The sequence below is a fragment of the Apostichopus japonicus genome, chromosome 4 (assembly GCF_037975245.1).
Source record: "Apostichopus japonicus isolate 1M-3 chromosome 4, ASM3797524v1, whole genome shotgun sequence".
Lineage (NCBI taxonomy): Eukaryota > Metazoa > Echinodermata > Holothuroidea > Aspidochirotida > Stichopodidae > Apostichopus > Apostichopus japonicus.
In genome coordinates this window covers 13,412,495-13,438,135 of record NC_092564.1, presented here as the reverse complement: position 1 = coordinate 13,438,135, position 25,641 = coordinate 13,412,495, and the positions used below count along the sequence as shown (strand labels likewise).

General features: G+C 36.4%; 1 protein-coding gene across 7 annotated transcripts in view; it reads right to left on the bottom strand.

Moving 5' to 3' along the window:
* The window catches only part of LOC139966510 (intermembrane lipid transfer protein VPS13A-like), a 123,122-nt gene that overhangs the window by 54,495 nt on the left and 42,986 nt on the right, over window positions 1–25,641 (bottom strand). For 6 of the 7 annotated variants that reach the window (XM_071969591.1, XM_071969592.1, XM_071969595.1 and 3 more), the window contains exons 5-23: window positions 20,904–21,011; window positions 20,505–20,668; window positions 19,102–19,161; window positions 18,502–18,582; window positions 17,850–17,907; window positions 16,389–16,516; window positions 15,933–16,039; window positions 15,205–15,376; window positions 14,014–14,188; window positions 12,688–12,785; window positions 11,418–11,563; window positions 10,272–10,473; window positions 9,804–9,862; window positions 8,983–9,135; window positions 8,233–8,317; window positions 7,733–7,820; window positions 7,282–7,396; window positions 6,155–6,287; window positions 5,347–5,496 (exon numbers count right to left, since the gene is read on the bottom strand). In XM_071969591.1, coding sequence (XP_071825692.1) covers window positions 5,347–5,496; window positions 6,155–6,287; window positions 7,282–7,396; window positions 7,733–7,820; window positions 8,233–8,317; window positions 8,983–9,135; window positions 9,804–9,862; window positions 10,272–10,473; window positions 11,418–11,563; window positions 12,688–12,785; window positions 14,014–14,188; window positions 15,205–15,376; window positions 15,933–16,039; window positions 16,389–16,516; window positions 17,850–17,907; window positions 18,502–18,582; window positions 19,102–19,161; window positions 20,505–20,668; window positions 20,904–21,011 — 2,282 coding nt within the window. The remainder of the gene's footprint in view (window positions 1–5,346; window positions 5,497–6,154; window positions 6,288–7,281; window positions 7,397–7,732; window positions 7,821–8,232; window positions 8,318–8,982; window positions 9,136–9,803; window positions 9,863–10,271; window positions 10,474–11,417; window positions 11,564–12,687; window positions 12,786–14,013; window positions 14,189–15,204; window positions 15,377–15,932; window positions 16,040–16,388; window positions 16,517–17,849; window positions 17,908–18,501; window positions 18,583–19,101; window positions 19,162–20,504; window positions 20,669–20,903; window positions 21,012–25,641) is intronic. The other variant, XM_071969597.1, reaches the window with a different exon arrangement.

The window sequence follows — 25,641 nt, the reverse complement described above, 5'->3', positions numbered from 1 at the left end:
ACAAGACAACCTCAAACTACCCTCAACTTCCCAGTCCTATTACCCTGACCATTCCAGGCAGAATAAATGCAAACCATGCTCTGAAATTCTCTTCACCTAGTTCTACCATCACCTATGCAGACAGAAACTTTGACTGGTGGGGGGCGGGGGGGGGGGGGGTTGGAATAACTCATTGCTTCATCCTGCCCAATATGAATAGGGTTTTCAATGTTTAGCCCTTCAATAAGACTTCTAACAATTTAGCTGTGTAACTATTTGATATTTTCAAGTTAGTTTTACCTTCGATATGACATTCATAATTGCATATTCCATTACATATCTTTGATACGATTGTAAGCTAGAATAATTCTATCCATTGTATTCCCAGGGTGGAAGTAAACAACTCTTTGAGAAGCAACAATTTAAAAAATGCCAGTGAATCAGAAAACATGTATCTGAATTAACGATTAAGTTTCTATAAAGTTATTTAACTATAAAGTAAAGTTATTTAACTAAAAAGTATTTACAACTTGTCCAAGTAGAATATTTTAAGTTTGAATGGGCTGTTACGAATAAAGAAAAAATATGAAACATTAAACAAAATGTTGCTGATAATATTTGAGTCATTCTGCCTCCCAATGACAAATTATATCCCAGCATTGTTAGTTTATGAAATGAAGGGTTGTGATGACTAAATATTGATGGGCCAAGGAAATTTCATTTTGTCCATCTCAGAAATGAGGTTAATCTTGATTAAAAGTTATGAAATATTACAATTTACATTTTAGAAATGAGTTAGACTTGAAATTCAGCTTTGATGATGGCTAATTTGTGCTTAAAAATGTAATTTATACCCGCGCTATATGCATACGTGGATATTCATAAACTTGTTCTGAGATTGCCACACGTTTGGACAAATATTAATAAGCATTGTGCTTATTAACATAATCATAATACCATTCACAGTGCTTTAAATTATTAAAAAATTTTTGTAGAAAACTGAGTTTTCATGAAATTCTACTAAATCAGGAACTAAAATATTTTGGCAATAGCACAAGTTAGAACTGGGCTACTTTCAGCATTTAACATATTATTCAAAAATGCTTGAACGTGATGAATCCTTTCATAGACCAAACTATTACTTTCAATAAACCACTCTGTCCAGATAATACATTGAATTTTAATGGAAATTATACTTCTGGTGATGTGTAATACTCTTCTTAAAAAAACATGATGTAACACAAAGGTGTTAGAAAACCTTTCATATACAAGCTATCCATCACAAGGATCCAACTTTAGATCCCAAGAACCTTACTGATCCGACTTTAGATCCCAAGAACCTCACTGATAAAGTTTGCTCTGCATCACCTTTCAACTACAAGCAAAGCAAAGATGCAGGAACATCTTTTTACTCTGGAAAATGTAGATAAGAGTGAAATATCTTCCCTTCATCAAAATTCATGCAAGAAATTTCTTTCCTCTCTTTTGTGAAAACCCAAAGTCTTTTACGAGAGTGGGATGCTATTGCTAATGAGAGACAATCTCTACTTTTTCTATCTGCACACCCTTTATAACATCCAAACAAAAGATAGCTGCAAGCTATTGTACTACAGTCTGCACTAGCTTTTACTCTTATAAAGATTCACATAGAAAGTGAAAGCATCAAATCAAGCCATTTTCAAAGTTATGTTTTCAGAAACGTTTTTTTTTTTTTTTTAGCATGTACAATCATATCAAAAGTGTCCGATGGTACAGATGAATAATGAAAGAGATTGGTATTGTAGAAATCTGGTGAAAACCTTAGTGCATTGAAAACAGAAACCATGGATGGGATTTGTCGACCAGTTTGGCTGAGGCAAGCACAGTAATGGAGGTAACCATGGAAACATCCGGATGCAATCAAGGGAACAATGCATATTCATCATGCATCTAATGACAAAGTCTGGAAACACATGCTCCGTTACAAATGTGCCTTATTAGAATATCGAGCATCTTACAACGACACAAGAGAGAAAAATAGGGAAGAAATCAAGAGGGGATAAAGAACAGATCAATACAGAGAAAGCATGCGACCTAACCTTGGCAACAACTGAACTTTGACCTTAGTGCAAATACCACATGACTGGTACCATCAGGGGCATCAAGAGCAGCATAAGGCTCTGGGAACCATTATGTCACTGGGACCTCTTTTTATAGTCTACATTTTCCTTAGGTATATTATAAATTGAGAATTCATTATTTTTCTTGTCATAATTATACATTTGAGCAAAGACACTCCATAGTATTCAGTTTCTTTGCACAAATATCACAACAGATGCTTCCAACCACAGCAAACTCATCACCAGCATTGATGAGCCTAGGCTTACAACAATTTACGTCAAATGTACCTAGCCTACTTTTCCTATAGCACTATGAGCAGAAGTTACTGAGATTTGTGGGACACTCCCCCCCCCCCCCCCCATGTCCCTATTAAGCCATCGTATGAAAGAATGATCCATGGCTACAAAAGAAGCACTACACTTGTTAATATTGAAAACAGATGCAATTTCAGTGACAGTACTATCCCATCAAATTGAAACAGTACTGTCTCCATGTATGAATTGACAGGTTACTGAACACTAATTAGACATTTAAAGGGTACTGCCTCCACCTAATTAACGGTTTCTAATTAAAGGCTACTGAACACTAATAAGACATTTAAAGGATACTGCCTCCTCCTCATTAAAGGTTTCTAATTAAAGGCTTCTGAACAATAATTAGACATTTAAAGGGTACTGCCTCCACCTAATTGAAAAATACTGCTCCATTAAACAGTACTGCCTTCATTTAGCCGGAACAGTGCTGCCTGTATGAAACTGATGCAACACTGCTCTGTGTACTTCACAGTTTGCAGAGTATAGCTGTGAATTAATGTAGTAGTAGAGAAGGAAAAGATTGTCATACACAGAAAGAATAAAAAAGAAGGAAGATCATTATACAAAGACCTTGAAAGCTGCTATTTACAATAAAAGATATGTAGGCTTCACCTTCGACTTAAAAGTGCTGCTACTAATTGCTTTCCAGAAGTTATAACAGCAAAGAAGGAAACATCTAACCAGTGCAGAGAGTCTTTGAGACACAGTTAGACAGGACTGACTTTTTCTCTAATCTAAAACCAATCGTGCTGAAAGGATACATAAAACTATACATAACCAAGAAAGTAAACTTATCAGTCGACTGTAGGAATTTTTCCAATTTCCATAATCAAAATCATAAACCATAATCAAAATCATAAACCTACAGCGGCTAGCATAGAAGGCTATTGAATATCAAACCACTATTAATATCACTTCTTTTTTCTTCACTTTTGATCAACTTTGTTAGACTTGTTACATGGGACATGATACATGGGATAGTGCAAATTAAACAGAGGAGACATGTAAGGAAGGAGCGGACTAACAGAAACTGTCACAAAACCGTGAGTACATCGGAAATCTTTGCCGTACCATTTGAACTAAGCATCAAACCAACACAGGCAACATCAAGTGAAGCTGTATATAATTTACCACAATATTTCCATGCATCTGAAAAGGTAAAGTTCCCATCAAAAATTCACATTAAAAGTCTGGACTTCTTAAATGACCAACAATCCTATGCAGGAATTACTTAGTACGAACCAAATACGAAGGAAATCTGAATATTTTATTTATTTATTTTGTTTTGGAAAGAGCAAAGAAATATTTGACTACAATGGGAATTCACACCAATGACCCTCAGGGTTATAAGCCCTGTGCTGTACCAACTGAGCTATCCAGCCTCTTTATTGGTGGACATCCCTATCTAGCCATTTCTTTGCTTGGGGGGGGGGGGGCGGGGAGGGGTGATGCCAATTAGAAGAGCCACAGTACCTTGCACACTCTGTAACCAGTCATCACACCCAGACTCATTCAATATAAAGGAGCAAGGAAGGAATTTAGAGAGAAGAAAAGGCTGGGGGAGGGGGGGTGGAGGGTTTACTCTGAAATTAAACTTTGCCTGTCAAAGTCATGAACTGTATTGCTAATGGGTTTTCAGTAATGGATACTATCAAAATATTATCAAAATCAAAACAGAATCCTGCTTTTTAACAGTTTCGAAATAGATAGATTTTGAAGAAATAAGAAACCGTTTGAAGCCAGACACGCCAATTTACACATAGAAATCTGACGACACTAGGAGGTAAAATGGCAGAAAACACATAATCTGGAGAGATCTCTAGGACAGAGATAAAAAAATCACCACCACTGGGTACGTCGTCAGTAGGAATCCCCAAAGAATATTCAGTCATTTCATTATATAGAATGGGTTAATATGACATGCAATGGTGTTAGCATGATACATGCATTCATTGTGGTTAGGCTGCTTGGTTAGTATGGTCATACTGGGATATCAGACAAGGGGTTCCCAAAATGACAAGTGTTTGTGGCTTTATTCGACAGACCTATTTCTAGTTTCGATATTCCTGTAAATCATGAAAAGCAATTATCATAGAAACAAGATAATCCAGCCATGTCTAACGAGAGTTAATTCATTGTTTGAACTTTTTGCACCATAACAGTTGACCAAATTAATTTAAACCAGAAAGCTGCAATTTAAAAGAATGCAAAATGCCAACTTAAAAAATATTTAAAGACTCAGAATTAATGTTCTGGAATAATTGTTTTGTGTAGAATATGTTTTCAAAATTAGGTTTGCATTGAAACCTGATAATACAAGTCTACCTGTAACCCAATACAGTAAATATGACGACACAATTTAAAACTGGACTTCTATATGACTTAGATCGGAAGGTTAGTCATTTTAAACGAGGCATGAAACTCTGACTAAAGATAACCTAACAGAAAGGAAAAAATATCACTAAACAGGCTGAAACAACTTGAAAGATTTCAGGTTTTTTTTCCATCCCACATTACTTTTCTTTTTCAGAAATCAAATGGTTTATAAAGTCCTTTTTAGAATCAGTTTACACCAATAGCTTCTAGCCAAGCAAACCCCTAACACATCATTCAGGTTCTTTTGTTTCTCTTGCATCATGTCAAATTAACTTTTTTAGTTAGTTACTCTAACAATTCTTAATCAGACAAGTTACATCAGATGAATCATGTCTCTAGATAATTTCTATCAATTTGGGAGCCCCTTGAAGAAAGAAACTTGAGATGGAAAAACTACCGAAGAAGGGTTAAGAAAGGGTGAAGAACTTGGGGTTTGAAAAGGGTTAACAACAGGTTGAAAGAAACGGTGACACAGATTGTCACAAGAACAAGGAAGACGAACAGGCAAGCAAAGTTACTACGCAGCTGCGATAACTAAAAAGGAAGCTAGGACAGACACTCCGATACATGTTCTTGCCTCAGGCAAAACTTCCTTGGCCATTACGTAAACATCTGACACTTTCCGATCCGTGGTTTTGGCAGGGCTACCTGATGGGGACGAACTTACTGGTGGAAGGCTAGCAGCAGCTGGTCTTGAACTGGCTGGCCTGGATGTAAACTTTACTTCCTGGAAAATAAAAAAGAAGATTTGAGTGTGTTAAGGGGATTGTCAATTTTAACCTGGATTTGAATTTTATGTATGACACAGCAGATTAGCATCCATTGTCGTCGATCCCTTTCTTGAATATCAAATCCCCATCAAGAGCCAATTTGGCTAAAACAATGCTTCACTAAGAATGAAACTGTAAGGTAATTAGTAGGAATATTCTACTTGTCCTCAACCACAAAGGGGGTAAAAAATAAATAGCAGCTCCTTGATTATATTGATAACATATCATTAGTAAAACACGAAACATATACCGATACATAAACAGAAATTTGTGAGGAGAGTTTTTAAGTAATTGCAAAGAGCAAAAGAACTATTTCCTTGTCTTTAAGATCTGCGAGTTAATCACACATTTCTAAGTAGTTGTAAGAACACAGATAGTTTTTGCTCTGACAGAACTCAGAAGAGTATCACATCAAGGCAGGATTACAAGCCCTGTGTTTTAACGATCAAACCTATCCAGGAATTGATTAATTGATTAATAGTACTTCCTATCTGACCATTTCTCCGCTGAAGATGCCGGTCAGTACCATCTTCATCACACATTGTATGTAGTGTAAACTATCACTGGTGTAATCTCTTATAGCGGTCCGTACTTGCAACCGTGGATTAAATGTACCTTTGGTGCATCATCTGCTGGTTTGGGTCTTCCCTCTGGGAATGGAATACTTAAAATTAACTTCATCAGTTCTTCCAGTTTGAAGTCTGAGATATCCAAAGTAATGTCAGGTAAATCTCCAGTCATCTTGATTCTAAAAAAATGTGAAATGAGGTGAAAAATATTTGTTATATCTCTCTGTTTGATGAAAGGAAGAGGAACTTTAAACTATGAAAGATATTTTGCATCATCATTCAGGGATATCATTTATCCAGTATTGCTTCGCCAAATATTACGCAAGGTGGTTAAATTGCAATGGAAGTCTAAAGATGTATGGCCCTTTTTTGACACAGGAACAATAGCATTTTATAGGAGATAAAACTCAGAACATTTTCTCAGAACAAGTATTTCCCGTCATTAAATTCCGCAATCATTATATTACAAAAATTGTCTGAAAACCCATTTTTATTTTTTAATATTAATGTTGGTTGTTTACCATACATGCACAGGACTAAGTTTGAATAAAGTTGGCCATCTGCTCTTTGATAATTATTACTTTCTATCACGGTTGTTCTAACAGCGAAAGGCAGATGAACATTAATACATAATGGAGGATATGAATGGGTAATTTTACTACTGTAACTAAATGTTCCTTGAAAAACTTTCACAACAATTTGTTGTTTATTCAAATGTCACAAACATTGGACCGATGAAAAATCTTTAATAATTGATTCTAATCAAGAACATAACACAAGGATCAATGATCCGTCCCGCGAACAATATATCTCGATATGAAAAAATGTCAAAGGCTTTCTACTAGCGATAAATTGTGAACCCTTAAGGCTCCAACGAAATGGACTACTTGTGATTCTTTCAGGTGGAATAGCTTAATGAAGTCTTCTTTGCCACCCTAGTGATACTGCATAACAACTGCATGCTTGTATTGTAGCTAAAATATAATCACATAAAATATAATTTACTTTGAACACCCCCCTCCCCCCTCCCTCCTGGCAAAAAAAAAACAAAATTTCCCAAAACAAACAAACTACACGAATTATCATTAAATTGGTTTCACTTTCACTTTGATTCTGCAATGTCATGGATAATAAGTCACTAGTCAAGAGCAGAGGTAGAAATTGAAACTATACTTTGGTAGCCTGGCATCCTCCACCATGCACTTCTGCAGGAGCAGGTTCAATCCGAGAGGTTGCAGTATGTGGTTTGAACTGTTCTTCAACGTTCTGATAGCTTGCCAATCATCTCCTGAGGTGGGACAGAAAATAAAAAAAGGTTCTATTTATTTTGTTCTTACACTTTCTTTTCTTGTATCTACAGAAAGTCCTCTACCAGAGGGACCTAAACTAAGGAAATTAATAAGAGAAAACATTCACAAGAGTCTATCCCTTTCAAGCTTTCTGGAGCAACATACAATGGAGGTGTTTTGCATACTGGCCATAAAGCTTTACATGTAAAAATTCCATCCACACAACTAAAGTAAAATATACCGAAGAAAATACTGGACAATTTAACCATGGTTTACACAGCTTATTGAAGGATAAATATTTTGTTTTATTACATCAATTTAATTCTTAAACTCACCGTCTCCAGCCAAGATGACCTGCATACTCTTCAGACTTATGTCGAATCTATCGTAGGCCTTCTTGATCAACTCCTCTTCTGATTCGTTCTAAAAAGTAATAAAGGAATCATAAATGTAAAAAACTTGAAATGTGATTTATTTAGAAGTCTGCATTAATAAAGCTCCTTGAATTTGATTTGGAAGATTATTCGATAATAAAATCCCATATCAAAGCAGTTTCTTGCCAGTAGATCTGTCACCTTTTCTGGTTCTCATGTTCTTTATAATGAAGATCTAGTTGGGTATCCTCCTTTAGTCAACTGTAACCTTTTACTCTCAGTTATTTTGGATGGCAGAGTTGGCAAACCCCTGTCTAGACTAATTCAATTCCCGAGCCCTCACAAAATGAGATTAATATACATCTGCAGATTTCAGTGCAGTTTACTTATACTGATGTGGAAAGGTCTGATTGGAAAATGTTCCTATAAACTCTAGGACAATGATGGAAGGAAACACAAACCTCTTTCCTTTCTCCAATGTGTCTGGAATCATTCTGGGTCTTCATGCCAATCTCTCCCAGATCTATGACCAATGTTCTGCCTTTCCTATAAGAAAAGAAGATTTAAAAAAAAGTGTTTGTTCTTGTTTTTTTAAGCCTTTGAAGAAGATCCTGCTAGGATCGAAACGTCAGGCCAACTTACTTTTACACATTCTCCTACACAGGCTCTCTAGTGGATAAGCAGTTTTGCTAACATTTTTATTTTATTATTAAGAAAAAAAGAAGTAAGAAAAAAACCCAGTCAGAATCCAAATGTCATTTGTGAGCAAATTTACAAGCCTGAACTCAACAGACTAAATTGGTCTACTATATATTGTGCATAGTTTTTTTTATTTTACATTGACTTAGACCTTATTTGAAAACATAAACATGGTTGCTTGAAGGCACTTTATTACAAATCTCCTCTCGAAAGTGAACTTAATAAAGCCTTACATTGTTAGTAGAACCATAACAGAAGTATGGAAAGGAACCACATGAATAGGGAAAGAAGGGGGAGGGGGGGGGGAGTAAGAGATGAGGAAACTAATGAGTTGATTAAGCTATCTATAATCTTGTCTGTACACTCATGGCTTTAAGAATAGGCCAATGCCCCCCTCACCCTCCCCACTCATAGTCCATGCACCTTTCCTAGTCTCTGTACACAATGGAACTACAACATGCAACACTGATGAAATCAATATATTTTCTTAAAATGTTGTCAAGTCATCGTACCCATCATCAATGCCTTTCTCAGGTACCACCACATACAACGGTTTGATCTCTATACCGATATCCGTTATCTTCTTGTTGTCCACCATAAACTGGAGTCCCGTGGTTGACTGGCCTCCCATGTCCATTAATCCCGTCGTAGCTGCGGCAGAGAGGCTGAATTTGAACAGATAACAGAAACAAGAGATGAGATGTTCAATAAATCACCAGTTTTCACCTTAACAACACACCCAGCTCCCAACAACTGAAATATTGTCATCAGTCGACAATTGTTCCGCGGGACAGCAGAACCAATTGTGGCATATTTTCTGCTTTTGTTAAGTATCAATGCATGTTCTTTCAAAAGTTTTTGCTTAAACCAAATTATAACATCGTGATAATAAAGTAACCATACTAAAATTCATAATAACAATACATTCTCCATTTCAGAATGTAAGATTTTTCCCTTTTTTTTGAAATATAAAAGCTAGAGTGAACAATAGCCCATGAAGATTGACATAAGTCAAGAGCTAATATAGGCTGTGAGGCACTATAAGAGAAATCCACATGGGCTAATCAGTGGTTCACAGCAGCTTAGGAATTACTGACGGGTGGGGGGTTGCTGGCCCCTCACCCCAGAAGCACACCTAAGTGGTGCGGTGGGAGGTGTGACCTATACATGACCTAAACTGAAAGCATCCAGAGATTCAGAACAGTTCGAGCATCCAGATGGCAGATGAACACCTCTCGGTCAAGGATTGGGTGATCAGTGCCTATAAAATACACCACCCACTCCCCACCTTACTCCTATCATGTTAATGTCAGAGATACCACACACTACTTACTCGTCCAGCTGAACATCGTCGGGGGGCAAGAAGAACTTGGTAATCTCAATAACTGTGTTCTGTAGAAAAGAAATAAGATCAAGTTAATTATAAAACACTATGTATGAATACTGTCGCTGTCTCCATTCTTTAGCTATTAGTGTAAGATCAGTGGTTCCGGGAAGTTTTGCAAGGTCGGCATTAGGTTTAATTCCAGTCGTTCTCTCTATTGATCAACGGAGATCTATTAGACAGAGCCATATGATAAGAATCTCATTCAGTTAAAATGACTGGCTAAAGGAGGCTAATGTACTCTGTGATTAATATGACTTAATTCTCCTTTATGCTGGTGTGGTTTCCTTGAAAGAAAGGTTTACAAATTTCTTGTCAAAAATAAACCCATGTGACAAGGGGAAAAGGTGTAAACATTGGAAATTTACTAGATAAACTAAAATGATCAATTTAAAGTGCCATCTCTGCCATACTTACGGCATCATAGGTGACTTTAATCGGTTGTGATTTTAATCTAATCCTTTGATCTGCCAGTCCATCTACTGGATTAGTCTCCAGATTAAAGTCAATCATAGGTAGTTTGGTGTCTGCTAGTTGGGTCTGTGACTCAACCATCTGGGGAACTGTACCATTCAGAGGGGTGCCAAGCACACTAAAGTCACCCAGTTGGGCCTCCAGCCTATGATTGAAAATTAAGTTAAAATTAAGCAAATTGCTCATACTTTGAATCCCAAGTTGGCATAAATTTTTCTTTTGAAAGACTCACTCACTTGCATGCTGAAAATATTAATTTGTTTTTAGAGATTAAACTGAATAACATTTCCTTTTCTTGCTCTGCTATTTGTCTATTAGTGCACTCAAAAGAAACCAAATACTAACAATTTTAAGCCTTTAGAGCTACTGAAGAGGCTTCGATAAAATTCCATGGCGTAAGATTCAAGCATGGACAAGATATTTCACGAAAGAACAAGGGTATAGTTCCTACTTTCCATTTAGACAGATGAAGGTTGGTCTAGGTCACCAAAAGTTCTTAAAGAAGGATAGATCCAAGTAATTCTGAAATACATGGAAACTTTAATAACTACTAACAAACTCAGCAACATTTTCCACTTCTTCTGTTTATCAGTTAGCGATTAATGTGATAAAAACCAACTGGCTTGTACTTTGGAAGTCATTCTACACATTCAGCAGGTCCGTATTAAATTGTAATGACATTTAGCCGCTACAAGACAACCTGAAAACCGAACCTGCATGGTAAGCCTGACCTCCACAATAATAATAATAATAATAATAATGATAATAATAAATGAGACTTATAAAGCGCCAAATCTGTAGACAAAAGTCACTGCTCAAGGCGCTTTACAAAGAAAGCAGATTAATTTACAAAAGAACAAGTGAAAAGATGGATCTTAAGTAGACTTTTGAATGTAGAAAGTTTAGAGCATGTTCGAATGTGATCGGGTAACTTGTTCCAGAGATAAGAGCCAGAGTATTCAAAGCTTCTGTAACCTCTCGACCCTTACTGACAACAGGAGCATCCTGGGATAGATTTTTTTGGGGGGGGGGGGGGGGGAGAGCAGAGGCTTTTAGCATGTCATAAAGGTTTCCTGAAGATATTCTTACTTGATTGCCTCAGCACTTGGTCGTTGGTTGAAGTTAGCAGATAGGTCTGTGATTGCGACTTTAACCAAGTCACCTCTGGACTCGGCATCCTCTATCAGACGTACCGATGTATCCTCCAGTTTGACGCTAGCAATCACACCAACGTACTGTCAAAAGGAACGACATGTAAAATGTACACATTAACATTTCCTTCACGGGAATAATTGTTACATTAAAACCAAGTGGATTGTCTAAAGTTATATAGGAAGTTTGAGGGCATGCTGTAGATTAACCAGTGTCACATATCACGCTCTCTAAATATATACAAAAGTGTAGGGTATAGGCTATATAACTCCTCCACTGTGCTAATGCAAGTTGGCTAAAAGGACTCACTTCAGACCTCGAATAGTACCATGTGACTTGACTATTCGTAACTGAAAAATTTAGCTAACTTTTACATCATTACAAATGAGTTTGGTTTTATTGTCAATCCTCAATTTCAGGTGATGTGCTCATAACACAACTGACATTAATTGGAGGTAAAAGTTAGATAAATGACATGTTGAAGCCAGCTTTACCAATGGTAGTAGTAATGACACCATTCAACCTGTCTGTGTGCTCTCTCCACAGATGGACAAACAAAACAGCACAGAAAAGTCATATAAATTGTGGAAGCAATTCAAACTTTGCTTTGATCTACAAGGCAGTCATGTTTTTAAAACTCTTTTCTGAACCATATGCATGTTACCATGACATCATAGTAACTTCAAATAGCTGATATCATTTTAAGGCCTACTGTTATTCAATGTTACTCTTATTAGGCTAATTCTCTACCTGTTTAATGTCTATTCTAAGTATCCACATGGTAACATTACAAATGTTTATCAAACATTTCTGACTCTTATCTAGGTCCATTGTATGAGTATCACACCACATGAATAGGGAAAGAAGGGGGAAGGGGTGGGGGTGGGAGTTGAGGAAACAAATGAGTTGATTAAGCTATCTATAATCTTGTCTGTACACTCATGGCTTTAATATGTGCCTCTGCCCCTCCCTCACCCTCCCCACTCCTAGTCCATACATTTATGTTACCTAAAATTACCATCCTAACTTTTTGCTTCTACCCACCCTCCCCTGACCTTCGCAACCCTCCACCCCATTCCACCTCTCCCTTTCTACAATTGTCTGACCAAAGGTTTGATATTATTCATCTATCTGCTGTCAACCATCTACACCATGGCCCACTACTACCCACTACACTGAGATAGTGTGCTACTGTTATTGATCTTACATCAGGTGGGAAGGCTGGGTCTGGGACATTCTCACTGTACCCAATAGCTGAATACATCTTGGCCTTCTCTTCCTCTGTCATAGCATCTTGGAAACGTTCTGCGAAGAAACAGGACAAAACACCGTCAAAATTTGGAGTTTGGTCGCCATAACAACTTTCAATAATTTATTGTACTTTGTTTCACCAATAGTAAGTTTAGAAATAATCACAGGTACAAAGTTTACAAGTTAACAACATTTACACGTAAATAAATGTTATGTGATATAGTGCTCATCTTGAATTGGTTATCAAAAACCACAATTCTCTTGTCCTTAGGTCTTGTCCCAGTAATACCTATTTCACATCACATCACATGCCACAGCATGTGTGGAGCCTACATAAATGTATCACTCCAATTCCATTCCCTATCCCCTCAGGTCCCAGTAATGGCTATGATCACCTCACATCACATGCCACAGCATGTGTGTGCATTCATGTAATTATAACCATGACTGCATCGTTCAGCTTGAGAGTTCAGCCAATCCATCTGTAACATGATACTGAAGAACAGATTCATCAGAGCATACATCAGGACACGGAAGGTTAAATTCCGCTAATTTGACGATAAAAAGAGTGAGATCCGTGAAATGAAGTCGATTTTCAATTGTGATGGCAACTGTCGATTAAATCAATGTCAGATATGGATTCATCGGTTTCGTGAACTGCACTTTCTGCAGCATTTAACTTTTGATTTGAGGTAACAAGCATGAAACTAAGCTGATAAGTCAGGCTGTAAGATACATGCTGAGTAAATTTATGGCCGTTCTACGGAGCTAGTCATCCTGGAAAAGACGGACAGATGTTATAGAAGTTTGTTTTCACAGATGAGAAAACATTGAAAACAGAACAATATTTTGAAAGCAGTTCTCTGTTTGGATAAGATCTGATACTGAAATCCCATAGCGATGTAGTTCATTAGCTTGGATAGTTTCATTTCATATAATGAAGCAAAGTCAAACGTGAAATTTATGAAATTTATGTTTACAAATTTTAGAGTCTTCAAAATTGCTACCAAGAAAAGATTGATATTAATCTTGCTTAATCTTACAGGATTAATACTAATTGTAACATTTTTGGACAACATTTTATGATTCAAAGGAAATCATTTATTACTTGCAGCATATTTCTAGATGGGATCCTCATTTGATCATGTTGACGCTACTATGAAGAATTTTAGAAAGGCAGTTTTAGGAGTCAGAAATTTTTGTAGCAAAACTACAACAGGGTAGATTGAAAACATTTCTATTATTGGTTGTAAAAATGCTTGGTTTTCTGTATCTATTTTACCTTTCATGTCTTTCTCTTCTTCTTTCTTCTCTTTCTTCTTTTTTCCTCCCAACCATCCGCCAAACCATCCTCCACCACCTTCCGCCTGCCTCTTCTTTCCTAGCCTCCTAAATTCAGCCTCTGCTTGCTGCCGACATAACGTGATGTTCAGGACATCAAGCTCCTTTTCAAGAGCCTAAGAAAGGAAAAAGAATGAAAAAAGAGATCTGGAAGGTGAATTAAAATTGCTTGTAAACCATTTTCAAGTTTTTGCTTCTGTTGAAAAACTCTAGTTAAGATCGAAACAAAGGGCTGGCTCTCTTAATGAATCATACTTGGAAAGATATGATGAAAGGTAACAGTAACTTTTCTGATATTCTGAATAAATAAATGGTTGGATTAAATATACTTGATGCTAAACTGCCTTACTGTGGGATAGACTTAAAACTATATTGTTTTTCTTTTTTCTTTATTTTGCTCCATATTTTTCATTAGGACCATCATTTTGTGTTCATACCTTGTTTAACCCTGCATGTTACTACCATGTTTGGTTTATTAAAAAAAAGTTTCCATTTTCAAAACTGCCATACCTCTGATGACCAAAGTGTTATCTACATACAAAGTGCAAGCATATGGCCTATCAATACATCAACACACATTGTTTATATTGCAGGTGTTCTTCTGTGCCATTTCCTTGTATTTTTCTTGTAACATGACATACAGTACAAGCCATCAGTTCATATTCATACCTTTGATTTACATTGGCTGGTTGATTAGTACTGTGTTTGGTATTAAACATGAAATACAAAGAGGTAGAATGTATCTTTCTGGGGGACTTTTTTTTCATTATAATCCTACAATGTGACTTAGTAGCTAAATGTAGCATGATAAAGATATCGCAGAACACCTTATTTAATCAGTTACATTTTTTTTTAATTTGGAATTTGCATGGGATTAATGGTCATGTGAAAACGTGTCTTAGTGACAAAATGCTCGGAATCAAATGGAAAGATTATTTACATGATACTTAATATTCATTTGATGAAAAAAAGCTAGTTTAGTGTCATCTAAGGTTGGTCAATCGATGTCTTATTTTGAGCATTTTGGTCAAATGCACACAAAAAAATGCCTTACAGGACGTGTTGTTTAACTTCTGCCCAAGTGTTAAAACAAAGTCTAAAGGAAGTTGTGTTTGGCATAGACATGTTATACCTCGACTTTGGCTATGAGGTCTTTTCCTGGTTTGCTTGTGTCCAGCTTATCTAGATATAGCTTGGTGTACTGCTTGCACATCTTACGATGTTTCTCCATGTGCTTCCAAGACCACAGCTCACTGCGTCGTTTGATCTCTTCCTTCATGACGCTGTTCATGGCATAATGCCACCTGTGGACAGATATAATGGATATATTCGTTAAGCAGTGTACACTCATACTGTTCTGGGCAGACATGTGCACATATAAGAACACCAGTAGTGTGTATATATATATATATATATATATATATATATATATCTGTAGCCTATCCTGTTGCTTTGTGGTAGTTTGACAATTACATTGCTGAGAAATGCTTATCAAGAATGAATTGCTTATCAAGAAATGTAATAATTCATTCAAGGGGATCTTGGACGTTTATGTAAAGCTAGAAGTGAAAGACTCACGTTCATGCCTGATAACCAGTGAAAGACTCACGTTCATGCCTGATAACCAGTACAAGACTCAGAATAAAAGCATGTGTATCTGCTACTCACACAGTAAAAGTACTAGTTTAGCAAAATGCCAACCAAACTGGACTTAAGTACAACCAGGTCCAAAATATGCTGCCAACATATGGGCAGCAAGATATGTGCAACACATGGTCAGCTGCTGAGTAGACCCCTATTATGACAGATCCATATAAATAAATATATATATATATATATATATACTGGAAGAGGACTCACCACTTCTTGGCATTTCCCTTCAGAGGGCAATCTGGCTTGTACTTCCTGAAGGGGTCATTGCGAGCCATCATCTCAAAGTTCTGAAGTAGCTTCATGACGTCTCGGTACTGATAATGAAAAACGAAGAATAAATTTAGAATTTATGCAAAATTAGGACAAATGGGGTAATGCTGGTTAGAAATTAACTTGGAAGTAAAGGATTTTTTTATTTTTTATTCTCAAGGTAGATTAAAATGGAAGAAATGCTTACATGTTACTATCATCCTTTGGGTTGAGAGGGGGGGAGGGGGGATGTTACCTAACATTTCATTTAAGTTTTTGTCTTGGGGGAGGGGGGAGGGGGGGGAGGGGGGTGTTACCTATATTTCATCCACCTTTTTGTACTATTGTGCAGCATTATGTGGCACAGGTCTGTCATGAAGCTCTAGAGAATATCTTCATTTTGAAAAACTGTACCTGTTTCCTCTGCAGAGCGACAGCAATGCTGTTCACTACTAGGTTCAACCAAGCCTTAGGTATTTCCATTTTAGCCTCTGGACGTGGGTTGATTCTCATCTGTGCTTGTGATGATATAGGTGCAATGACTGAAACATGAACAAATGTGAACAATTTATTCAAATATTGAACTTACAGTTTAAGAAGCTAAGAGGTAACAGTACTTGCAAACATGTACATGGTGAGCATCTTGTCTTGAGGGAACATGTAAGCAAGGATTGATGTAGATATCTTAAAGTAGGCCCGAAATACTAAACAACTGTGAATGGAAAGTACCAAGCTTTAAAGGAGAGAAGGAAAACATAACAGGGGTGAGAGAGACCAGTGGAGCAATTATTTTGTGTTAGAGACCCAGTGACCCACCCCAAAGATTTAAAAGTGATGTTTTTTACTGAAAGTATTTTGTTTGTTGCAGGGTGTTGAATACTAGCACACTCTAACAGTATCTTAAACCAGCTGTATCAATTTTTTATTTTTTTCATAGTAAAAACAAACAACACAGTGACTCATTTGTCTGTTTAGTCAAATTTCAATTTCTTGCAGTGAAGCAAAAAGTAATTTGTTTCTAAATTTTTTTAATTTTTTTGTTACATGTGATTTTATGAAAAGTGTCACGTTTGGAATCCTAAATTATATTCTGCCCCCTAAGTTTAGACTTATTCTTGTTGGGATACAGTAATCATTAGGTAAAATACCACATACACAATCTCCTCATTCATTCACTTACTTTTATTGGGGTGATGGGGAAGGGGGGGCGGGAAGAGGGGCTGCTGAATCTAGCCTCATTTATCAAAGAACATGACAACAAGTAAATTACTTTATATTTTAAAGAACAGCTCAAGCTAACAATCTTATTGTTACAAGTAAAATCCTGGCCAGTTCAATGACAATCCTATCTGACCTGACCTTGAACTGTTAATGAACAAATATTTAAACTGCAGCCTTGCTTTCAGATAAGATAAAGAATATTAATTTAGACCACTGTCAAGTTACAAAGAGACTACATATATTAAGTGACAAGAATATTATCGGATCCCACAATTTTATCACCTGTGGATGACATTATTGACAAATATCGGTTTGTGGGAAAACAAGTTTAATTTGCAGGACCAACAATGGTATTGTCTATGTGCATGTATTACAAATATCTCCAGTTTAGCCAATGGGGGGATCAAACAACACACATGAATATTATGAACATTACATAGCCACAGATCTATGCATGTTTCACATATGTTTTATATCTTTTGACTTAAAAGGCAACACCATGAATAACAGGTGAATACCTCCAAGCCCCTTCTCTTAAATTTCTACATTCAGTTGTCAGCTGAGAGGAAGCTAAACAAGAGAGATCTGTCTGTGGTTTCTCCCGGTTTTATCAAGACAGCTGAATAGAGATAAAATTAGAAAGGTCTTACTCACGGTACTGATAACCAGGGGGTACCTTATCCTTCTTTGCCACAGATTCTTTCATCCCAGCCTGAATGGAAGAAAAAAAAAATTGAAAACAGAAAGGGCGATAAAAAATAATAAGCAACCGTTAATAGCGTCATCACACTAATGATAATAACCACAAGGGACGACTAAAGTGTTTCATTAACCACTTTTGAGAGTTGACAGAATGACCACATTTATTTTAACCAATTATATAGAAGGATTCAGATGAAATTGCAATATTATTTTGTTTAAACCTTTTGACAATGACACCATCATATATATGCATTAAATCAGTATTCTTGTAAGATTTATTCGCTCCACTTTGACACCCCACTGGGCCAGAGTAAGAAGCCTATCTTGCACCAGAATACTCAATACCCATTGCTCACAATTTATTTTGGTATTCATAGGCCAGCCTAACTGGCACCAAAACATAAATATGTATCCATATTGTTTGATGATACTCAAGCTTCTTGCTAACTGGCATTTTCCATAGGATTAAGTAGACTCTTCTTCTATCCAAGCAGTTTTCAATCGCATTTCCAAGTCAATAGTTCACTCATGAGGCATTTATCAGAGCGTTATATAGACCTTAGTTTAAGATAATAAGATGGAGGAGTTGATGGAGGACTCTTACCATGAGCTGTGGCCTCTCCATTGCAGAATACAGAGGTGAGTCTGTGTTCCAGTACACGGCCAAAGAGTTCAATTGCACAAGCTATAGGAGGTAGGATGAAGACAGGAGTATAATGGTTACTATAAATAGTTTCAGTAATTTAATCACTGACAACTGACACAAAAGGTAATTAACACTTGCCAAGGAGATGTGCTGTGTAAAACTATCATAATCATGTCTGGAGTTTTCATTGAATGAAGTACCTTGCTATATTTTATTGCATTTTGAAACCTTGTTTAACAATAACATATTTTATTAGAGACAAACTGGTTGTACATAAAAACAATGGCATAAACTGAGGCAAATGGTGGGAAACCTGTAATTTATGGATAGAATGACATTGAACTAATGAAATACAAGGACTTAAAAAAGGCTTTCCAAATCGAATAATGCTAAAACTAGGTCCTCCTGTACAAACCGATGCCAACTATATGCAAAGCTGATGTTCAAATGAGGTTGGAAAGTAAACTGATGGTATGAAACACCTCACATCTTTGATACTATGTTTAATATAAACCCAAATAACAGAATAGGATAAAGAAAGGGGGGAATGCAAATGACCTTGTAAATCATCTCCACTGATTGGTCAAGGATGCATGGCAACCAGTTTTCATCTGTAGTCTGGAAAATAGAAAAAGTTATAAATTAGAAAATATGATTTATTGGATCAAAGGTGGACTCTGAACTAGGAATGCCAGATGGTGGGCTATGGGGTAGTCTATATATGAACCAGTGTACGCATTAAGACGCGCAATTGTGGGATTCCCACAGTATATCTAGAGAGTCCTGCAAACTATTTTCTCTTGGGGGGAATTTCCCGCAACAATTCCTTGTACCCATAAATTTAACATTAACGCTATGAAAGACGATAGACACAGGTTATGTTTGTTTATTATCTCTATTATCTCCATAGTAACCACGTCAGAACCAGGAACATTTTTCGATTTGATTTGGTACAGTTGAACATGCAAAATTTGAGCCAGTTCTGCGACTAACTCTGAAGTGGAATCGACAGTGAAACACAATGTATATTGAGCTCTAATTTAACGAGTTAACATCTGCTTAGAACCACTGTACAGTTACCATAAACTAATTGTATCTTGATAAACTGAAATCCTGTCACTCTTTCAGATGCTCACAATAGATGTGTATCACACTAAAGATGGAGAAGATATATTGAGACTGGCATACAAGTAATTAGATTAATGACAGCCACTAAAGTAATTAGATTTATGACATCAGCTGCATTTAGCTGATCCATCAACAAGTCTAGTAGGATGACAGCCTCTTGAATTTATTATCTTATTCAGTCTCCATGAAGATGTTGCTAGCTATGTCATTAAAATTCCACAACAAAGGGTTTACAATTCTATGAACCCCCCTTTCCAAATACCTTGTTGGAGTATGTACCAGTGATTATTATTACTTGTCTTGACCCCACTAATGCACATTTCCATCTAACTACACCCCAGGTAACCCATTTCTTGGTGGAACACCTACTCTTCCATTTGAAATACTTCATGACAGGTGTCCATTGCAAAGAATCACATGGATAGCATTGGTTATGTAACTTCAAAGTCATGAGCCCACTCATGCACATTTCCATATACCTACATATCAACTGTTTAACAATATGCCTCACTGTGACCCACTTCTTGGACAACACCCCCTCCCCACCACCCCCTCTTCCCTCCTCTAATTCCTGCTAGGTTTCCATTGAATCACATTGCTTTTCATTGATAGCAATGGTTTGGTAACTTCAAAGTTGGGAGTTGTGGAGTTTACGGATAATGTATCACAGTGGTTAATGATACCAGTGTGGGTGATCAGTGTATAACGGAACCTACCATGGAAGTTATCAAAACCTTTACATCCAAAGCTTGAATGTACAAGAAGATAAACTGGAAGGGGTGGTTAAGTGATGGGTATGAAAGTAAGAGAACTGGGTACAACTGTTAACCTACCAGAACAGAGAAGCCCTCAAGGGTGGCACCGATGGCAAATGGTGCCTCCTTGTTCGTTGTTCGATCCTCATAACGAACATGTATATCGTTCACTTTAATCTGAATGTTCTTGATGACCTGGGTAGCGACCTTCTCTGCAAAACCTGCGGCTTTGGGGTCGGTAGCTGTTAAAAGTACAAAAGGGAAACGTTTGAGTAAGATACAGTGCATGTCTCAGGTAAATTTGCTATGTCATGGCACAATGCAATAAACAAGGGAGGGGGGGGAGGGTTAGACCTCAACCAAACCCAGATCTGATGATAACTAAAAAGATATGCTGTAGAACTGTAAAACATGCACTACACAGTGCACCAACCATAAATACTTGATGTAAGAAGAAACGTATAAAATTGTGCTCACGTTTGTCCCTCTCCGCTTCCTTCTTCTTGGCATCCTCGATACCCTGCAGTGTCTTCTGTTTCGACTCCCATTTGCTCTTAGCTTCGCTCTCAGCATCATACTTGATGTCTACATTAACAGAAGATAAAAACATATAAAATCATAGCATTCAAGAAAAAAAGCTGAACATCCTTTCTTTCAGGGTGAGCTGTTTTCCATCAGCTTGAAGTATTAAATAATTTACTTTTCTCATTCAGTCGTGGGTTTTGAAAATCCAATGAATACTTATGATTCACAGACGGTCATTTGTAGTCCCCGTGACGACTACAGAAAAACAAAGCAAAGGCAAAAAACCCAGCAATTCTCAATTTAGTAAGAGATACTTTAAAGACAGGTAAATTTATTCAAGGATGCAATCTATAAATGTGAGAGATAAAAAGTGGTAATCATTTTTCGATTCAAAGTTCGATGAAGAATTCCAAATATTGTCCTCATATGGAAAGCATCTGAAACAGGTAAAGAAGCCCAGGGGTTGAAAACAGTTTAGGTGTTATTACTGGTAGGTGCAGGACACCATTGATTGCTAACATGATCCTCTGTGTCAAGGTTTGTCAGATCTGTGGCCATATATAATTAACATAATTTAGTAATTTAGTAGAATTTTCACATTGGGGGCATAGTGCAAGAACATTACCAGTGTGTAGGGTGTGTTTGTGTAGGAGACAGGTAAGACAGGAATGAAATAGAGGAAACTATACATGATGAAGAGGTGGGACATTTAAATCTTATTAAGTACTATACTGCACACTATATATTATAACTATTTCCAAAGAAGAATCACTGAATTTAACTCCCACCCCCCCCCGTCCAACCAATTGGGCAACGAAGGGAGGATGGATCTTATATTAAAGCATGAAATGATCATGTCTTAGACATCATGATCAGAAATTCTTCTGCACAATACATATTCCCTAAATGCTCCCTGTTATTTGTTCATAAAATTCTAGAAAAGTACAAAATCACAAAACACAAAGCGACATCTATTATAATCCCTTGGAAACGTTGTTATCATCGAACTTTGCATGCAGTTAATGGCATGGATAGAGTACTACTGTAACTTCTGGGCAAGATTGAAGGTTTATAGATCATTCATGCATCAGGAGATCTGAGACAAGACTTGATCCTATTATCAAATAGAAGTAATTTAGTCTGGATGGAACTTAATTATACATGCACCGCTGGCAAAAGTCTTAAAGTAGCTTACTCTGGTTCACTTGGAAATTTTACCAAACCTATCGAGTGATACTCAAACTTTGATTACAAAAGATCAGACTAAGGCAACAATTCTTTTTCACCAAATGAAAGACACTAAGTCAGTAATTAATAATAATCCACTTAGCTCATTTTGTTGCCAACACACATTTTAAATAATACTAGCGACCTGTAAAAAGTAACTTGGAAAATTTCAAAAATTTCAAAATCCTTTACTCCATTATTTTGTTGTGAAAGTTGATGAGACAAGCTAAACACCTACATCATTGTGGGATTTTAATACTGAACAGAATTAAATCAACTAAGACTGCTGCTTTAAGCTTTAATTCTAGAAAATCTGATTTATCCATCTGAAAAATAGGAAGATGTCAAACTGACCACATACTGTTGCATGCACCGAATGAGAATGTCTGTACCTACAGTACAGTGCTGTTCACAACACTGCCGTGAAATGGCAAATATTAATCATAGACACTAGTCACTGGTTGGTCTGTCACAGGCACTGTGTATATGTTTTAGTTATGTACAGTCAAATATAACCTGTACTGTACTTAATGGATAGTTGGGTTATTTTAATTACATATAAAATTGGAGTTTTGTGATTGAGTGTCTATATATGGTATAAGCAAAAAAAAAATAAAAACTTGTCAATACAGTAATGAAATAATTTAATTAATTCAATACATAAATGAAAATCAGTAGTGAGATATACTGCATTGATATGTAATTGAATTGATTATATAAATCAGTTCATGACAGGACAACAATTTTGGTTGTTTATAAAATTTAAAATGATGCACATATTGTAAACTGCAAGACGCAAATCGCATCTCTCACTGCAGGATGATCAAACTATTATTCACTTTCATGATTAATCTTTATTATCATATCCATAGTTTTGGTGAAACAAGTTTGCTACTGGAGAAGAATTATGTTTAAATCCAATAACATTAGTACCTTAAAAGCATAGCATGTACTGTAGGCACTGAAGTTGCTTCTCATTCATTACATGGTATGAGATATTTATCCCAAGACCAACCTTGTGGCACACCGCACACAGTAGTACAAGTGTACAATATTCATTCAACACATTCAACCTTTTTCTCAATAGAAACCCACCCTGGACAAAGAAAGATCAAGCCATATCCAAAAGTTGACCTTCATGAGCTATTACATCCATCCCAATGAACTTTAGTCTTTTCTATTACCCACAATGCCTCAGTAAATCCGTAAGTATCATTCAAATTTATCCATTCAGGAATGACCTCATTGCATTTACATGTAGCTAGCGTCCACGCTGCAATAACCTGCTATTAAACACAAAGACCAGCTATGGCAAACGGAAAAGGCCACAGACAGGGCAGTGAATTAAGTTTTTCAGCATGGTTTGTTGAGTAGCCTGTTTGTGCAGCAATTATTACAACAGACATGTATATATATAGTTCACAAGCAGGTCAATGTCTATTTGACAGAACTGTAATGAGAGAACGATGTACTGTACTGTATATAATAACTGTGACAGCGTACAGTTTGTATAGTGATCTGGGAGTGTGTAGAGAATGCAAGCACTCAGCATGGTTGATCAAAATACTGTATCCCAAAAGGAAATTTATTCTATATCTAGGGATACTGCACCTGGATCAAATCTTTTGCAGGTGTTGTATAAACGCACTAAATGACCTCTGTGGTGGGCAAACTGACTGAAAATACTTTCACGACCCTATAAAGTCAGGATGCAAGGCTTGGCAAATAGATCAAATTTATCATAAATCAAAATAAAAGCTTATGACTGCTTGAAGTAAAACACTGTGTAGCAAACAGATGTGAGCTACATCAATCAAAAGAAGAACAAGAAGCAACAACTGCTGATGTTTCCTGTAGAACTACTGTTACTGACAAAGCTCTGCTGGAAGTCAATGCTACTTGTACGGCAATCTCTCTCATCACTCAGAATAAACAATACTTTCCATAAATTAGTAAATAAAGACAGCTAGATAATTATAGAAGCTGACTGGTCACTCAACAAAGTCACATTGTCTTTCTGACTACTGTAGGATGCAGGAGGTGGGGGGGGGGGGGGGAATATGGATTCAGTTTGAGTTATTTCATCTGAAGACGTACACATTACTGTTTAGAAAGCTCATTTGTCTATAAAACAATGGGTGTCATAAATCATAAATGTATTGAATAACTCTAATCCTTTACATTAGCCACAATATTTGAAGCAATATTTTTTCATCTGAAAGTGTACTTCATTCTAGCCCTCATTTGACACTATACATTGTACATAAGAATAGGAACATGTTTTGCAATTTAACATTTCTAAACAATAAGGAGAAAAGGCGCTTTCAAATTCTGATTAAAATCTTGACTATTTTGCAAATTATAAGTAAACCAACAAAGTAAAGATCTCTGACGGCCTTGTTGACTGTTCTTTCTGTATGAATGCTCTTCGGTATACAGTACTTGCCGTTAATTAACGTCCATCAATATCAGCCCTAAATATGCTAGAAATTTAAAAAAAATGGTCACTCATAGCCACACTTCTTAAAGTATTTTACAGCCGGCCTGTGAAAATGTTTCATCAATAATATTACTCTACTGTGTTACTTTCATACTCCTGAATGTCTGAGAAAAGTGCTTAATTATTTTCTTTATCTTGGACGAATATCATATCAACTTCAAGACTAAACTTATGCCTAGAAGGTCATATTTTAACTTCAAGAATAAACCCGCATTATAAATGCTCCATCTTGTAAATTTGCAATTTTTGTTGTTTAAAGTCGACCTTCAATTGAGGGACAATGAATTGAATGACTCTAAATACCTAGATATTGCCATCTCTCATAGCTCAAGTTCCAAGTCCCTGGAGTCATTAAAATTTGCTGGTATTGTATATTGTCTGCATAATTTGACAATGAATTATAGCCACAAGACACTTTATGGTACTGAGGGGGAGTACTATGAGGTAGAAAGTGAGTATCATTGTAGATTATTAGTGTTTAATGCCTTTTGGATTTTAAGTACTGAAACAGACAATATAATAATCAGGACTAATGCTGGTAGTCTCTACTTATACACTTGTTTGTTGTTTTCTTACTTTTTTTTTTTTTTTGCAGACTAATCAAATTCATACTGTGCCATCTAAAATCCAGTCCTGCAAAATAAAGATAATTCTGTTCTCAGCAAAAGATAATCACCTCCTATTATACATCGATCTTGACTAGGAAATCCCTCTTGTATGCTCCTACAATTTGACAAAAAAAAAACATTTTTCCCCCTGAAGTATACAGTATTAACATCTGAAGCCCTTTTAACAATTAACTTTTTTCTTTCCTTTTTCTTTATTGAATATTCTCCCCTTTAGAATAACGATTTAAACATCATAAGCTCTACAAGTCACTAAAGTGACTGGGAACATTTTGTAAAAAGTCTAGCACACAGACCATCAAAGTCAACTCCTTAGGTGGAAAACCTAAACATCACT